The sequence below is a fragment of the Diabrotica undecimpunctata genome, chromosome 5, assembly GCF_040954645.1.
Source record: "Diabrotica undecimpunctata isolate CICGRU chromosome 5, icDiaUnde3, whole genome shotgun sequence".
NCBI classification, from domain to species: Eukaryota; Metazoa; Arthropoda; class Insecta; order Coleoptera; family Chrysomelidae; genus Diabrotica; species Diabrotica undecimpunctata.
In genome coordinates this window covers 160,149,627-160,169,486 of record NC_092807.1, presented here as the reverse complement: position 1 = coordinate 160,169,486, position 19,860 = coordinate 160,149,627, and the positions used below count along the sequence as shown (strand labels likewise).

General features: G+C 32.1%; 1 protein-coding gene across 1 annotated transcript in view; it reads left to right on the top strand.

The window, feature by feature from the left end:
- Window positions 1–319: 319 nt before the first annotated feature.
- The window catches only part of LOC140442042 (prolactin-releasing peptide receptor), a 286,069-nt gene continuing 266,528 nt past the window's right edge, over window positions 320–19,860 (top strand). Inside the window, exon 1 of the mRNA XM_072533088.1 lies at window positions 320–831. Coding sequence (XP_072389189.1) covers window positions 445–831 — 387 coding nt within the window. The 5' untranslated portion in view covers window positions 320–444. The remainder of the gene's footprint in view (window positions 832–19,860) is intronic.

Genomic DNA, 19,860 nt, shown 5'->3' with positions numbered 1-19,860 from the left:
GTCAAATAAAATTAAAATTATTAGAAGAATTTTTCGCCAAGTAACAAAAAATAAAATTTGTTTCATTTATTAATGTTTGTATTTTGAGAACGATTTCCGAAGCGGAAATTGAAATGTCAATAAACTTATTTTAAACTTATATTGTAGCTTATTTCCAACGAAAATAGTAACTACGAGAAGAGTATATGAAAAAAGAACAAGAAAAATGAGAAATGTTCACAAACAGAAATAGAAATATCTGTCCAGTAAAACAAACAGTGAAGCGCAACCTTCCTTCCTGACAATCCGCTACCGGACCGAAGCTTCGGAGTTTATAAATCTGAGACTTCTAGGAGAGTTACGCCAGTCTCGCTCCGCAACTCACAGAAATATTACCTGTTGCCATAACTTCGTTACAACTTCGCGTGTTATTGTGTTTGTCGCGCGAAAATATAAACTGGTAAAATGGATCGTGAAAATTATTCTTCAAACCCGCTGGATCATATGCCTGCATATGTTTGGGAAGCTATTCATCCTCTGCTATTAGGCGTAAATGATACCGAACTAGATTTACGAAAACCCCACATAAAGGCGGTTGTTATTAACTCTTATCCGTACGTTATTTTTATTTACGGACTTTTGATATGTCTCGGCGTGTCGGGGAATCTCTTTATGTTCGCTTATATTATCAACAAAAAACTGTACAAGGACGAAACGTACAGCTTTCTTCTTAATAATGCCCTTAGTGACACAGTTAAGTGTGTTGTTGTGTTGCCCCTCTCTTTGTATGTGCTTCTTGTAAAAAATTGGGTCTTGGGGGAATTGCTATGCTCGTTCATGCCTATGATACAAGTAAGTTCCATTAACATTTCGATATATTATTTCTAAGGGTGTTAAAAAACCTTATTTTATGTCATTAATGTTTTATATTTTGAGAAAGATTTCCGAAATTAAAATTAAGACGTCAATAAACTTATTTATACTTAAATTGTGGCTTATTTCCAATTAAAATAGTAATTGTGGTTTTATTTAACTAATATTGTTCTTAAGCTATTTTCTTGTGGCATCTTAAATCAATCACTATTTTAATGGCAATAAGTCACAATTTAAGTACAAAATAAGTTTATTGACGTTTTAATTTACGCTTCATAAATCGTTTTCAAAATACAAACAATTTATAAATTAAACAAATTTTGTTTCTTGATGCTTGGTAAAAAATTCTGTTAATAATTTAATTTTACCTGACTCATTTATATTGACAATATAGATTATATATCATATATTTTAAAGTAGACGACTTCGTCTTGGACCTCGTCTAATGCTTTTTTGCATATAGACTCCGAATACAAATTAAACAGTAGCGGTGATAAGACGCAACCCTGTCTCACTCCTCGTCGGATTTGTATATCTTCGGATGTTATGTGCTCTATTTCAATTGTAGCCGTTTGGTGCCAGTATAGTTCTGAGATAAGTCGCAAGTATTGTTCGTCGTTGTTCTCAGAATTTTGATCATCTTTTGATGGTTAACGCAGTCAAATGCTTTTCGATAGTCAATAAAACATGCGTCTACATCTACATTCATGTCTCTGCAGCGTTGCGTTAACACATTTAAAGCAAAAAGAGCCTCTCGTGTTCCCAATCCGTTTCGAAATCCGAATTAAGTGTCACTCATCTGGAACTCGCACTTCTTGTAAATTCGTGTATGGATCATTCTGAGAAAAGTTTTAAGGACATAAGACATCAGGCTCAATATTCGATAATCATCGCATTGTGAGGAATTAGATTTTTTTGGTAATGCTACGAATGTTGATTTTAGCCAATCTGTTGGTATTTTACCTGTGTCATATATCTTTTGTGTTTAGGCTTTTACTTTCGTTATCTGCAATTAGTTTTAGTGTTTCGACATTGCTTTTGTCTGGACCGGTGACTTTTCCATCTTTCTGAGATTTTACTGCGTGGATCACTTCTTTTTTGGTTATTTCTGGGCCTTTTTCATTTATTCGGTTATCTGTGGATGGTGGAGAACAAGGTATATCGTCGTCAAAAAGAGTTTGCATGTATTCTTTCCATCTCTCTAGTTTGTCTTTTGTACCCATAATTATTTCGTTATTATCATTTTATAATATTGTTGCTTGTCTCTCTTTGCGTGTACCTGTCATTTCTTTTTTATGAATATAGTTGCGTTCGTGGGACGACTTTATTGTAACATAGTTCATTCGGTTACATGAATTCAACTGTAACTTGAGAATATCTGTCAAAAATCTAGCATGTGATTCGTCACTAAAACGAAAACCACATGCCATGATGACATTAAAAATCCCCTGTTAGTGATTTCATAGTAAATCATGTTTTACCAAATACTTACTATGTCGGGATAGTATTATAAGGGTTTTTCCTGGTTTATTCCTCATGATTTACTATGAAATCGCTAACAGGAGAATTTTACTGTCATTATGGCATGTGGTTGTCTTTTTAACCCTTTCATGGCCATAAATAAAATTTACTTACTACGATAATTTTTTGACTGTTCTAACAACCATTCAAATTTCGTCATTTTGTGTCATGTGGAACAATTTCACCCAATCATGTCAACATTAGACTGATAATTGCATTCAGTGCAATTTTCAATCCCTATGACAACACGATCGAGTTTGACAACTTCATCCAAATAAATTTCAAAATGTCACGTTTCGGCAATGAGAATGTTCAAAGTATAAATGCGCTAATCAAAGAAAAAATTCCCAGAAATACAACCTACAGTCACAAATATATTTGTGATTTTTTTTTTCGAAAAATTATCCGCCGAATATCCCTCGGACATGATGAATGCCTCATAATTTCATGACAAAATTCTTAAGCTCCTTGCTTAAGAATTTTGCTCCTTGCACTTAGCCTTCGGCTTCGTGCTGTTACCAAAGAACGAGGTTTCGATTGTTATGAAATTATCTCGTCTGTTATCGTTATCAATGTCCTAGGGATATTACTACTGATAATTATACTTCCTATTTTTGTAGTACCTATCTTTTTCTGGCGATTATTACAACAATCTGTATCTTGCAAACTGTTGCTCTAAAAAGATCTGTAGTTGTTGTGTTGAACCACGTACGTGGATTTTTTAGCAAGGAAATTCGTCTTCCTTGTCCTCGTTTTTGTTCTACTTTTCTTTGTAGAATTAATTGCAGTAACCCCTATCGTTCGCTGTTTCTCATGATGTGACCGAGGTATTTGATTTTGGCTGATTTTATTGTGGTTAACAACTTTTTCTTATTGTATTCTTAATAACACGTCCTGGTTAGTAACATGGTCAGTATAGGATGGCTTCAGGATTCCACGATAAAGCCACATTTAGAAAGTTTTAATTTTCTTGCAGGTATCGTCTGTGCGAGTCCACGACTCAACTCCGTACAGGATCCGTATAGGAAAGATATATAACATAGTAGTAACCTGATTTTTATGGGTACTGATAAATCATAGCATTTGATTGGCGTAGCCATTTTTTGAAATGCAGATCTCGCTTTCTCTATCCTACATTTTATTTTTAGGGAATGGCCTTAATCTTTATTGACGTTCGTACCAAAATAGTTATTATTCTTACTTACTTACTTACGTTAATTATTTTTACTAAAAGTTAATTTGAAAAGTACGTTTTATCGACTTATTATTTAATTTTATATTTAGGTCCACTTTTTCAAAACTTTTTGGAAGTGGAAAATATTTTTCTCACCGCCAGAAATCAACCTTAGCATATTTTTATACCTAAAGAATTATAACATACTGATTCCATATTATTTTATTAAAAAAACCTCGACAGAAATTATTTTCTTTTTATAAAAGCTTCTATAAGAAGAATAAATGCACAATGGTACTTGTTATAAGAAACATACATATTTGGTACTTCTTTCTCATACTTTGGTGCTACAAAACCTACACATTTTATTTTATTTGGATTATTTCTTTCTAGACATATACACACAAATAAATTGTTTGGCAAAATTCAGTCTAAAACCTTATTTGTATTCATAGGAACAAATTACTTACAAGAATTAACAATAACTGTGTCAATCAGATAATAAAATATCATGTGCCACCACTTATAAGATCTGCGGACAATAGCTTATCGTTTATACAATAGATCAAATTTATCAACGCCACCGATTATTTGAGTATATTCTGTAACAACTCTGGGACAATATAGTTTTGTTTTGATACAGTAACAGTTACAGTGAAAAATATATTTCTTGCTTAAAAAATTACACATAAATATTTCGGGCATTGTGAAATATATTTCCCACTACTATATTCCATTTTAAAACTTCTCAAGATAACTAAATTGATTTTATAAACAAGTAATTATGATAAATAATCATTATATTGCATAACGAATATAAAATGAAATTTATTACTAACCCAATTATCAATCTACGAATTTAAATCTCACAAAACTGTCCAAAACAAACAGAAAATTGTTAAAAAAATCCCAACTGTCACTTCAGTAATAATTAATTACTGTACAAATTCCGTCTCTAGTCATGTATTGTAATCTTTTAACAATATTTGATTAAGTAGCATCACCGATACTGTTTAAAAATTCTAATTCCCATCGCCCATAAAACGAATATTTGATGATGGGAATCTATTTTCCCAATATAAACACATATTTTTCTCAATAATCTTTATTTATTGATAATTTACTGTACGACAAGTTGCCTATGGACCTTGTTTGGCAGTGACAGTTGTTATGTAAGCTAATTATAGTCTTGTTTTAACAATAGTTTGTATTAAACTTCGTTTTCGACTAAAAGTGAGTTGAACTTTTCATAAAAAGTGCCGATTAAAGCAAAGTGCTTGTGAGAAAAAAGCTCTTTATTGTGATATTTTTATCAGAGGCATGTTTGGAAGTTCATTTGCATAAAGATCAAATAAAAAAATTAACCGCCAAAGAAATTTGTCAATGGAGGAGGCAGTGCGAGCATCGACTCTCCTAGATGAAGGATATTCAATGCGATAAGTTGCAGGTTTGTTAGGAAAACATCATTTCAGCATCAGTCGCAAGGTGAGGCGATATAATGAAACAGGGTCGTACCATCGAAGACCAGGATAAGGGCGAAAACGTTGCACTAATTAAATTGATTATCGTTTTTTGAGAGAACGTGCTCTCAGAGATAGAAAAGTCACCAGCAATTTGCTAAAAAATGAACCTGCTTACCAGAGAACACAGGGGTCAGAGATTGAATTTTGCAAGATTGCATCAAAATTGGACCATCGATGATTGGAAACGAGTTCTTTTCTCCAATGAGACTAGAGTAAGATTAAAAGCTCCAGATGGTCGTGAGCGTGTCTGCCGAAGGCGAGGAGAAAGGTTTGCCAGCTGCAATATCTCTCCTAAAGTACCTTTTGGTGATGGATCTACAATGTTTTGGGGAGAATTTGTTTTGAAGCTCGTACGGAGTTGGTTTCCATACGTACGAGGTCTATGAATGCCCATTATTACTTAGACAACATTATTGTCGAACATGTAATGCCTTTTGCTCCGTTTCTTGGACCTAATTTTTCATTCATGCAAGACAACGCTCGTCCTAATGTGGCTCGACAGGTTATTGGCTACCTAAATGATGTTGACATTCCATTATTAGAGTGGCCACCTAACAGTCCGGACATGAATCCTATAGAGCATCTATAGGACTATCTAAAAAAAAAATTCGAAGTCGTAGACCCCCTATTGCCAATCAAAACCAGTCATAAGAAATAGAGGAGGTCCTACACGGTATAAGTGTTAACCCAGATGCCTTTTATTGTGTTGCTTTGTTTATTTTTTAACTTTACTTTACTTTGTTTACTTATTTTATTTGTTACTTGTAGACATAGTATACAAAATCTTGGCAAGAATATTGAGAAATAAACTAAATTGCTATACCGAAAGAATCCTACATGAGTATCAGGCCGGCTTTAGAAAGGATAGATCTACTGTAGACCAAATATTCTCATCAAAGGAGATACAAACGACTTGTTATGAAGGTAAAGTTCCCCTGCATGTTTTGCTTGTGGATTTTAGACAAGCATATGATAGAGTCGATAGAGTCAAAATGTATCGAGCAATGGAACATTTGGGTATACCAAAGAAACTGATCCGGCTAGTTACAATGACACTAAATAACTCTACGTGTGAAATTACTTGGCAAGGTCACATATCAGATTAATTTACGGTTGCAGAAGGCTTGAGACAGGGAGATCCTTTATCCACTACATTATTCAACTTAGTGTTAGAAACTGTAATCAGAAAATGCAGCATGGAGGTGGAAGAAACGATCATGACAAATGAGCACCAGTGCTTGGCATTTGCTGACGATCTAACGATCCTACCAAAAACCGAGAAAGAATTAAGAAAATTTGTGAAGAAAATCATTGAAGAAGCACAGAAATTCGGATTGGAACGAAATGAAGACAAAACCAAATAAATGATCATGGGAGGGACAGAAGGGAATAAAAGAATACTTAAGTGTGAGGTCTGTAAATGGTAAAAGCTATAGTTTTAAAAGGGTGTAAAATTTGAATACCTGGGTGTAGTTTTCGATGAAAATGGAAAAGAGAAATGGGAGCTCGAAGCTAGAATAGCAAAAGGGAATAAAAAATTAGGTAGTTCAAGAGCCCTACTGAACTCAAAATACGTTTCTAGACAAGGTAAACTCAGAATATATAAAACCTTAATTCGGTGGAGGAAGACCTTAAACACGTGAAGGTGAGGGACTGGAAAAGAAAAGCACAAAATAAAAGCGAATGGAAAAATATGGTCCACCAGTTCCTTCAGAGTAGTTAAGAATGTTGTATATACATATTTAAGTTAAAGTTTTGTTTAAAATAATTGTAATTAGTTAATATTAGGATTATGTTTTAAAAAAACATGCCCTAGGCCTTAACGGCCTGTTGTGCGTAAAAATAAATAAAACTACCGCCAATAGTCAAATTGTTACATGTTTAGTATAGGTATACCGATTTTCTTGCAAAAATGAGATTTCAAATTAAATTTTTGAATCGTTAAAATATAAGTGGACTCACATTTTTATCACAAATAGTACAGAAAATACTTTCATTGTCTATAATCTTCATTTCACTGTTGCCACCAATCCAACTCCGCAAAAGACTTGATTTTTGTTTCGCTACTTTCGGCATTTTTTCAAAAAAGAAATTATTTTTATTTTATGAACACAATATTCACAATGACAAGTTGCTTTGCCAGCTGATAAAGAGAATTTAAAAACGAATTTACTGTATAATACCTACCTGCATGTTGGCCCTATGCTTCTGATAAATAATTCCCAGATGGGTTGTCCCAAACAATCAAACTTGTAGATTTAGTAGATATTTGTAATAAAATTATTTCGTAGTTACCTTACCTAGTACCTGTTATGAATAATTCCAAGAAACTATTATCTAAATATGTACATAAAACCATTTTATTTATGTGATGTTTTCAAATATGTGGCAATATGCTCTTAATCAAGTGAATATGAATATCATATGCATTTATAAATAAACCCACAAATATGCTGCATATATATGCACATGCATTTTGCATATAACCCAGTCTCTAGTAATTACAGTTCGTTCTAAATGGTACCAAGATCGCCATCCTAATTTGTTAAACAAATGTCCGTTTAATTCTACCAGGCACCATAGTCTTTTCTTTCAAACTTGTCTTGATTTTATTTACTATTCTATGACACTGTTGGATTGTTAAATATTTTTAACTCAAAACAAACTGATGTTTGGGAATTATGTTCTCAAGTGGTATAGTTTCGCTTATATTCTATTTAACATGACTCTTTCAAATATCTTGGACATCAAGGGTAACAAGCTTATCGGACGATAGGAAGAAGGTTCTGTGGGCAATTTACCTGGCTTTCCAATCATATAATATGAGCATATTTCTACAGAATTATTTATTGTGTTTTAGGAACATTAACCAATTGATCAACCTAGTTTTTAGAGTATGTGAAATTTGAGAGTCTTTTCACATTTTGGCCATCTTTCCTATGGTGACTTTTGCTAGATCATATCTGCATTTTATTTCTTTCTGTATTGGCCCTGTTTTAATATTGTACATTAAAATCCAATGGCAGTGAAATTTAAGATAAAATTTTTTAATTACAAGTTGATGACTTTCAATGTGACCTTTAAAGAGTCTATTAAAACGATTTTATTAAAAAACTTCCTGATTATATTTCTTCCTTTATTCCGAAATAAACAATTTCGTGTCTTTTTAAAAAGGCAATTTTGCCAAGAAAAATATACAAACGAGCCCTCAAAAGAAGCCCACTTAAATACAGACGAGAAATAAAAACCAATTTTCTTTGTCAATAGAAGTACAATGGGGATCTTATATTACAATTCATCTATTACTTTAGTAAACAATTTTTTAACTTTTAAAATAGCAGACAAATAAAGAAATCTTGAGTTTGATTTAAGACAAAACATCAAATTGTAAAATAAAGTGATATTTACTTAACGAAAATCAATGCAAAATATATTTTTTTCTTGAATTTCAACTGTATTTACTTATGCATGATATCACTAATAGTTTCATCATTCACGCATTTACCATAACGGTTATTAGCGGACGGAGGCTACAGAATTACTAAACTAATTTTAAATTATTCCTATAGATATTAAAAAATTTACAATATTATTCGGTAAAAAATTAGTGCCCAAGAAAGTACTTATACTATTAGGTATGTTATGCTTATTACCAAAAGAAATCAAAAGATCGAAAATATTTTCATGGGACCATAAACTAATTTTGGTACTTACCGGTTCTTAGCTCTGGAGAAAAAAGAAACAAGATTTCAGATCCCTGGTTTAATTTCCCTCTGGGTCCTCTTGCTCCTTCTTCTTCATCACCCCAGAAATCAGACAGTATACTTCCCTTTATTCTTTCTCTCGTCTTATCATTATGTTTACCGCGTTTCTTTCATCCAGCCCGAAACCCATTCGCCTCTTGAAGTCTTCACTATTATTTGCCCATCTTTGACAGTTACTGTCGGTGGGAGCAACAGGTACCCCACAAACAGTACACTCTTTAGTAGAAATAGGCAAATTTGCCTATTCTATTTGTGAAGGTGCTTAAATTACCATTTCCGGTCAGAAACTGCATCATGGACAAACTGATGCTGGTATCTTGTTTGCTTATGGACCTGTCAGTAAATTATCTGTCAATTAGGTTGACCAGGTACTCACTAATGCCCAATCCTCTCAGACTGGACATGATTTTTCCATGTGTTAAAGGCACTCTGCCTGACTAAAGAGGCCACTTCTGTGACCGCATCTATGGCGGAACTTTTGGTCCTTAAACCATACTGGAGGTTGCTCAGCGCATGCTTTGCTTCTAACTCTCGCTCAAAACGCCCTTTTACAAGCTGGTCGTACAATTTAGCTACCTAACTAAGAAGGCAAATTGGCCGAAAACGCACCTCCTCCTGTTTACCTCTAGCTTTTGGGATAAGGACAACCATAGCGTCTTTTAACAGTGTTAGAAACTGCTGTTGTTCAAGCAGTTTGTTTAGCAATCTCAGGAAAACTTCCAGGTATCTCAGTGTTGCCTCCGGCATGACTCCGTCTAGACCAGGTGCCTTTCGGATCTTCATCCGTCCAACAGCCTTGCCAACAGTAAGAGGTTTCATCTCTACGATACCAGTAACCCCTTCCACGCCTATCCTCCACCTAAGGAAAGAGTTCCTGTATTAAATAGAGCTTTTTCTCCTCAGGCAAGGGGTAGGGTGCCTTTTTCCCCTTCAATTCGGTACAAACAATCTTCAAACCTTGTACTATACTATTATAAAAATTAATATTAAACTCACCAGTCTTCCGGGTTGAACCGCGTTGATTTCCATTGTGCCGAGCTTTCGACATCCTCTCTGATGTCTTCTTCAAGGCTTCGGAGGTCTCAGTCTCCCGAGTCCCCAAACACTACTGCACTGTTTACTATTCACTTCACTACCTCACTCAGGGCCGCCGCTAAGGTATTGGCCGCCCGTGTGCAACTTAATATTTGCCGCCCCCCTTCCAAATACTTTAGACATACATACTATTATTTAAAGAAATGTGCAGAAGATGCATAATATTACAATAATAATTTGTAAATAGATAAATACTTACTTGAACATTTAGACTAATCTCCATGATCCAACGTTCATATAATTATTATCCTAATGTATATCCTAATATCCCATCCTAATATCCTAATTTAAACGTCCTTTATCCTAATTTAATAACCATGATCCAACGTCCAGAATATGTAGATCCTAATATCCTAATTTAAACGTCCATTTAATTAAAATAATGTTATAATATAAATAAACAATATCTTTAATGTCCAATGTCGCACACACTTCATGTTCTATAGATAACATTGCTAAAGGAGAAAGTCTGTCTTGATTCATTAAGGATCGCAAATAGTTTTTAATAATCTTAAGTTTTTATTGTTATCAAATCCTCCGTCTCTATTCGCAGGAATCTTTAATTGTTTGGTACTTTTTTCTATGGTTTGGACTTCGCTTGAAGTTGAAGGTCCTAAATTTATATCCGATTCTTCTATATTTTCATGTATGTTTTTCATCAAAAATGATTCCAGTGCACGGCTAAGTTTTTTTTTTCCTCAGTTTTTGCCCCTTTTATTTTTCTATATTGAAAGCCTGAAAGTCGTTTTCTTTTTCTTTCGGGCATTTTGAAATTATCACTTAAGAACGAAGCCGGGCGAATTTAACAAAATAAATCCAAAAACACTCCAAATAATGTTCCTCCAAACAATATGTAGCCGTAACGCGTATACGAATAAAATTACTCTGATCTCGACGTTACTTCGAAATACAGTACCTACTGTGCAAAAGAAACGGGTACACTACTATATTTTACAAACAAAATTTATTAAAGGCGTGTCTAGATTCATCGAATTCTCAACTAAGACTGAACATAAGACATAATAACCCATCTATAAACATAATCATAGGAATAATATTATAACAGAAACTTTCCAACCACTTGCCTAAATTCTTGTAAAGTAACTACGTGTGAAATCCCAAATAACTGAAGTCCGAAAGCCGCCAGCCGCTTTGAATTAAAAAGTATTCCCGAAACTGCTTTATAACTGTACCTGCAAAAGGGAGCAGTTCATACAATAAATAATATTTTCTGACAATTTTTTAGATTAGGATAAAAAAAGAAGTATACATAATAAATGAAACGCATTTGAGTATTATCACGTACTGAATAATTATTATTGTTTGGAATATTAGAGTTCACAGAATTATCTGAATCATTACTATTTAATTATTTGAATTTATTTTCGTTTTAAAAAAGTATTATCATCAGTGGACTGCTTTTGGCCGCCCCTATTGTTGGCCGCCCGTGTGCGATGCACACTTGGCACACATAGTAGCGGCGGCCCTGACCTCACTACTAATAACAAAAAAAGTGATAAATATACTTTTTACATATTTGTTTTAACTTTGAAGACCTAAGCTCTACAATTTAACGTACTGGTAATACAACTGACATTTTGCACAGGATATATTACGGCTTTTTGATCAATTTTTTATTTCAAGCCTGAAGAAGTAAATAATCATTTACTACAACGTTAGGCCGTACAATTGATACACATTGAGTTTTTTGATTGCATATTTCTCCAATATTTATAGGTTGACTTTTTAACTAATCTGCAATGATAACTTTTCTTTCTTATATACATATTTATTTATATATATATATATATATATATATATATATATATATATATATATATATATATATATATATATATATATACAACCTATTGAAGCATACCACAATTTCGCTTCAAAGTTAAGCAAAAGTTATGCTTAACTCATACAAAATAGCAACTTGACCACGTTTGATGTTTTCATAACCGCTAACTTTAAATACTACAGCAAAATAATCCATTAGAATCACAAAGTAATCCAGTAATTACTCTGCAAAATGATCTAGGCATTTATGCATTTATTATTTAAAATGGTAAAAGCACTTTACGTGGAAGCAGAAATACAATATACAATTTAGTTTAGAGGTAAGTTAGAAGTAATATTGAAATAAAAAAAACTAATGCTAAATAAATATAAATGTATAATGGAAATTCAGGAGAAGAGAAAATACAATATCGTCGGATATAAATATTTACCAGAATAATTACTCTAGATCTATAATGCCAATGTTGGCCCTTTATGTACTAAAAAGTTTTCCTACAATTTAATAATAAAAAAGAGCTATACAGTGTACAGTGTGACCCATTTAGATTGGAAACACCTCTATAAAATTTGAAGTTGTTAACCGATTTTAACCAAATTTTTTTTTAATGTCATGTCTACTGCGGGACACAATATGAAATATTTAGTTAAATTTTTAGGGCATTCTACGATACTTTTTCTTCGTCAAAAATAGAGAATTTGTATTAGCGATTTTTTTATTAAAAAAATTTCTACGCCACTGGATTTAGAGTGGCTTCAAATAGCTATGACAAAAATTTCATTAAAATATATTTATTAATAACGAAGTTCTGACAACTTAAAATTTTAAAACTCACTAAGCTACGAGTCAAAAAAGAACACCCTGTATCAATAGATAACCATTAAACTAATTATTTTTCAAATAATTTTAATAAGAAACCACTACTAGACAAAAAAATGTTTAAAATAGCATAAAAATTTAATGCAAGTAACGCACTTACATTATTATTAACTTTACATGCTACAATTTAAATCTCAGTTGCCATGACAACGATATTACTGTTTGACATTATTTGTGTCATACAAATTTCAGTTCTAGCATAAATTTATGCATAATATTTGCAACAATATTTACTTCAAATTCTTTTAATAATATTTTGTGTCATGGCTGCAAGATTAAGTTTGAGAGAAAAAATTAAAATTATACGTCTTTTGGGAGATAACGATAGAAGTGCCAGGGAAGTTTGTACAATATTTAATGACAGACATGTGGATCGTCCTAATATTAGCTGCGGTACGGTAAACAAAATAAATAGAATATTTAATGAATATGGTGCAGTATTAAAACTAATTTTAAAAAATAACCCGTTACAAAGAAGAAGAGGAAATGATCAAATAATTTTAGATCATTTCAGAAATAACCCTAATGCCAGTTTAAGGAATGCCAGTTTATATTTGAGTGTGCCTCGAGAGAGTATTCGGCGATATCTTAAGGTAAATAATATTGAACCTTTCAAACCAAAATTCTTACACACATTACAAGAAGGCGACGAAGCAAAACGTTTAGAATATTGTTTATGGGCCCAAGGGGAATATTTAAACAATATAAATTTTCTAAAAAACGTGTTGTTTACCGGCGAAGCTACTTTCACTACAAATGGAGTAGTATCATCACAGACTTGTCGCTATTGGACAGCAGATAATCCCCATTGGGTAATAAACTGTAAAAGCCAGTATTCTCAAAAAATCAATGTCTAGTGTGGTATACTGAACGAGCGAGTTATTGGTCCTTTCTTTTTTGAAGAAAACTTGAACTCGCAGAACTTTTTAGAATTTTTAAATACCGACTTGTGGGATGCTATTCATAAGCTCCCAATTAATGAACGATTAAATTTGTATATCCAGTTAGATGGGTGTTCTGTTCATTACGCCAGAACCGTAAAGCAATGGCTAAATGAAAATTTTCCGAACCGCTGGAGAGGCCGGGGTAGTCCGTTGATAGATTGGCCACCCAGGTCTCCAGATCTCACAACTTTATACTTCTTTCTCTGGGGAGTTATCAAACAAAAAGTTTACCAAACCGGTGCAAGAGACGTAAACGAACTTCGTGCAAGAATTCGACAAGCACGTGCAGAAATTACTCCCCAACAACTAAGAAATGTAATTAGAAATATTCATAAACGCTACGACAAATGTATCCAATTAGATGGTGGATTGGTAGAGGCAACTAGGATTTAAACTAAAATTATGTTTCTGTTAATACAGAGTGTTTTTTTAACGTTAATACAGAGTGTTTTTTTCTTAGTAAGTTTTAAAATTTTAAGTTGTCATAAGTTTGTTATTAATAAATATATCTTAATGAAATTTTTGTCATAGCTATTTAAAGCCACTTTAAATCCAGTGGCGTAGAAATTTTTTTAATAAAAAAATCGCTAATACAAATTCTACATTTTCGACGAAGAAAAAGTATCGTAGAATGCCCTGAAAATTTAACTAAATATTTCATATTTTGTCCCGCAATAGACCTTTTATTACATGACATTAAAAAAAAATTTGGTTAAAATCGGTTAACAACTTCAAATTTTATAGAGGTGTTTCCAATCTAAATGGGTCACACTGTATAAATCATCAAAGGCATCAAGATTATATATATATATATATATATATATATATATATATATATATATATATATATATATTATATATATATTATATATATTAGAAGTGATTATTTCGACCAAAAAATAATTTATAAATACGTTCAAATTATCGGGTATAGTGGTCTATAATAAAAATCTTTCTTTTTTCTAAATTACTCAATATTTCGCTATTTATTTAAAAGCTTCCTCAGGAGTAAACTAAAAACAATTTGAACATTACAAAAAATGGCGTACGCCATAGAAAAATATAGGGGCAATAGATTTGTAGAAAGCAAAAAGTGTAAACCGAAAGATAAAAGAGAGTGAGAAAGATGAAGCAGATGAAGAATGGCATTCCGATGCATTCATTTTGAATCGGAGCTTTTGAAGACACAACAGCTTTTGAAGATTTATCAAGAACTCCTTAAGGTCGATGATTATGTTCTGGTAAAATTTAAACCAGAAAACACTAAATCAAAACCAGTTTAGTATATCGGAAAGCTACTTTCTTGTGTGACATATGCAAATGAGGTGGATGCTACTTTTATGAGTAAAAGTGAGAAGATTGATCCTAAATTTTACTTTCCCACAACTTTAGATATTGCCACGATTTTAGTACAAGATATTAAGATGATATTGCCAATGCCAGTTTGTTATGGTCAAACTAAACGGCAAAATTCATTTTTCTCATTGGAGATAAATTTAAATTGAATAAATGTACGTTAATTTCGATCACAATTTTTTTAATAAATAAGCACTTTGTAACTTAATTTTGTTTTTAATTTGTTTTTTTATACAAATAAATATTTTGTTACTCAATTTTTTTTATATAAATATTATACGGTCTCATTGTTACCGATGCATGGGTAACACTGAGACAAATGACAACTTAACCTTATACGTCAAATACAAACTAAACAAACCGAGCAATTTTTAAATTTGACTTTTTTGTTTGTAACGAACGCGTTTTAGAGTACAAACCTGAAGAAATTTTGTTTATATATATCATAGTAGTGGACTTATGGTTAAATGAAAACAAAGTGTCTCACTGTGTTAGGGGATACTACCTATTTGGTGTCCTACTGTTTGGCATAAATATGTTTATTATACTCTACTTCCCAAAAATATGTTTGTGCATTTAACTTTGTAATGTAATATACACGCAATTTAATAAAGTATTAAATAAACGTAATAATTTAATTTAATATGAGTGATGCGCACACATGGCTCTTCCGTAAATATCTGAACGTTATTTTCATGACAGAAAATATGCGTGTTATACAAACTTCATTAGTTTAATTAAACACGCTTTCCCGTAAAAAACATAAATATAATTTTATTTAGGTTTTAATTCGGCATTAAATAGTTAGTAATGGAATTAAATCAAAAACACAGTAAATAACCCTAAAAATAATTACCTACTAAGTATTTCAAAATTTTAGCCGCCAGCTCTAAGCCAGACTCTCCACTTCATTCCTTGAAGTCTCCAACAACAATATTTAGATTATCACCACGCTCGGACAAGGACTCCAGTCTAAATATATAATCTAAATATTGTTCGCTTGCTACTTCTATTGGTTGCAATAGGGATGTTCACTAATTTTTAAATATTGTTAAATTCAATAGGTTATAACATATATAAAAACATAGCAAACATAAAATTGTTTAAAAATATATATTTCTTAAGATAAATCAATTCTGATGGAGGCTAGAAAAACGGCTCCTCGCAGCGAGGCTACGGAGTGTGACGTCAGCAGTCGTATCGACAACTTGTGTATACGTATTTACGAAGTGTGACCAGTTCTTTAAGTATTTAATCACTGATAATGAATTAAGTGGTGTTTTGTTCCTGAATGTCTAAATACATCTAAAAACAATTCTGAGAAGATTTTTATTACAGTTCCAAACAATTTAACACCAAATTCACATAAAATTGTCAAACCACAGGTTTTTATGTCTGTACCTCGGAGGGATACTCTACAACACTATGTCCATTTTTTTAATTTTGACAATTTTACAGACTAATAATTAACTTTTATAAATTTACTTAAAGATATAGAGCACTAGGTCCTAAACCATTTGCTGATAAAGAAAGTGACCTTTAAAAGAACACCAAGTCCATTTTTACTTAGAGGAATAAAACACCATGTGGACTTAATGTTTTGTCTCTCTACGCATTTGAATTACCGCCGCGCATATCTCTATGATGAGAGGTAGAGGTAGGTTAGTAATCTAATAATAATACTTTTGCTATTTATGGTGTGTTTACAGTGGTTTGTTACTAATAATAAGAACAATGAACCATAATTCTCGTAGGAGAAAGATTCTTGAAGTACCTACTAAAAAGTTCTGCGAATTCGTCTACTGAATTTACAGGTAAGCTACCTTTTTGCTCAATATTAATTTTTAAATTATTAACAAACATAACCTCAAAAGGATAATGTAGTGATTTGATACCAATCTTAGACTAGCAATATTATTAAATCTTTTACAACCAATATTATATGCCTTGTTTAATTTCGGAATCAAATAATACACCAAGCAATTATGTTTTAAATGAAGAGCATATTATTAGAGATGCCTTGAGTTGTGATAACGAAGATCAGTCTGATACAGAGAAAAGTTCTGATAAACTATTCGTAGTAGAAATAAAATCAGATCTGCATTACTAAAATGGGCAGATACGGTCATTCCTGACAGTAACATAGAAGAAATTATACTACGGTCTTACAAATGTTACGGCCAGAATAAAAATGTTAGCATTAATACTTGTTTAAAAAAGTAAAAATTATCATCCAGAAGTTTCTAATAAAGAGTAATACCCACATAGAGGCGGACACTGTCCATGCGCTGATAGAGCGAAAGAGAAAAAACTTAACATTTCTATTTACACGCCCTGGGACTGGCAGCAGTCAGTCAGGCAAACCTCAATGAAATATACCATACATACTATGGAACTAGAAGAATTTAAAAATTTAAGGTCTTTGTATGATGTCAAAACATCTTAAAATCCACCTTTGATTAATAGAAAAGAGACATTAACAAACAACAAGTTCTTCTGTCAAACTGTGTTTAACTGCAAGTTAAACAAAACAGCATTGGAACTATGTTCTTAAAAAGTAATTTTCATGACGAAAACCAGGAGATTGACCTTGCTAGGTTTCGAAGGCCACACCTTACATTGCCAAAAGATTTGCAACTGGTATCACAAAGTCCAATACTTATATCACCGATCAACAAAAGTATAACGATCTATTGGCATTACTGTCAAATGTTCCTACATCTTGCCATGATTTTTATCAAAACTTAAAGCATACCTTTTAGTAATACTAATAGTGACTATCCAGAAGGAGACTTACTTGAGGATGACTGAGTGATTTGTACCTAAAATGTCATTTTTACATACATATTTGTATTTGTAAAGGTAAATTGTATGGTTAAATAAATTTTGTCGGTAAAAGTCAAATAGGATTGTAGTTGTTATTGAATACCCCATACTAATTCTTACAGTACAATAACTTTATTAGATGGATACAACACCATGTCCGTTAAAAGGTTTAAAAAACACAGGAACAAATTTGTTTTTAATTATAACAAATGTATTATGTAAATAACTATAAACATGAATGAATAGAATGTTCTAGTAAAATATTGTTTTGATATCTTAATAAAGAGCTGCAGCAATAATACTTAAAAATGAAAATAGTGTTGATTCCTTCCGCGGTACAGATATTTGAATTTATTTTTTTTCTAACTTGCATAATAACTGCCTTTTCTAGTTTTTCACTCTCTTTGTAGCAAACACCACTTATTTGGCTTCATTATCACTGTACTGGTTACACTTCGTAAACACGTATATCATACACAAGTTGTCGATACGACTGCTGACATCACACACCGTAGCCTCGCTGCGAGGAGCCGTTTTTCTAGCCTCCATCAAAATTAAAATTAAGAATTGATTTATCTTAAAAAATATATGTTTTTAAACAATTTCATGTTTACTATATTTTTATATATTTTATAATATATTGAATTTAATTGAATTTAACTATATTTAAAAATTTGTGAACATCCCTATTCTGTGCCAGACGGACGGCTTCGTGTATATATTTTCTTCGTTTGTCTGCTCAATTTATAGAGGTCTTTCTCTTGGTATTTGGCCTTCTACCTTTTCTTCTACGACTAATAGTTTCTTAGTTCTCTTCTACTGGCTATATAGCATAATTAATTATTAATTATGCTTGATATAATTAATTATGCTTGGTTCACTTTTTTTAATAGCCTGTCTTTTATATTAAGCCCTTTTAGAATTGACAGGTTCTGTGTTCGATTCAGGACATGTGTAGAATTCTTCTGTAGAGCTACGTTTAGAAAGCTGCTATCGTTTTTCTATGTTTTAGCCGCTTATGTAGCAACAAAAAAATAAGAGCCATTGACCAACTTAAGGCTAGTCTTACCTGGAATTGTTCGATTTTAATTAATTTAGCTAATGATAGAAGGAAGAAAAGAGGACATCTTAAATTACAGTGGAACTGAAGCTATTTCATCAATTTTTATTTTACATCTGGTTAATTATATGCTGACTACTATTGTTTTAGTTTTCTGAGATGAGATGGTCATATTAAAATTATTTTGCTCTTATGTTAAATCTGTGGACCAGTCTTTGCACACTGTCTTCATTTTGGGCTATCAATATTGCGTCGTCTGCGTATTCTTATGTGCGTAGTCTGAGAATTTTTATTTATTTATTTCCCATTCTCTATCCCCTTCCTTTGTTAACGCTTTTGATAATTTCATCCATGATCAAATTAAAGAACATGGGGCTCAATGAATCCCCTTGTCTTATTCAGCTGTCTATTTCTATAGGTTCTGTAAGTTGTCCATCTATTCTGACTTGCATTTTGTTGTTTTGGTAGGTGTTTTCGATAGTTTTTATAATATTTAGGGGACCTTCTTTATTATACAGAAGATGGTTTATATCTTTTAGTCTTACTCTGTCAAATGCTTTCTTTAAGTCAATTAGACACAGAAATTATACTCTAGTGATTTCTCAGCAATTTGCTTTATAACAAATATTATATACGAAAATCTTATCCTCTGATTTATTAGCACTTGTAAAGTTTTAGTTGTAAGTTTTAGCGTAGTATTTAACAAGTTTATACCTCTATAGTTTTCTGGCTGTTTTTTATCTTCTTTTTTGAATATTAGAATTAGTTTGCTCGTTCTCCATTCTTCGGACATTTTATTGTATTTTATAATTTGTTGTTAATTGTTCTGTCATTGCTGTTTCACAATATTTCAGTAATTCTTTGGTATACCGTTTTTACCTGCTGTTTTTCTGTTCTTCAGGTTTTCAAGTATTTTTCGAACTTCCTGTATATTTATATTAAGTTCTTTATTTGTGTTAATTTCAATTTCTGGCGTTTCCAATTCTAGCGTCGTTTGCTCTTCCTCTGCATAGAGCTTTTTTAGGTAGTCAATTCACGTATTCTTTTCTATGTATCCTTTACATC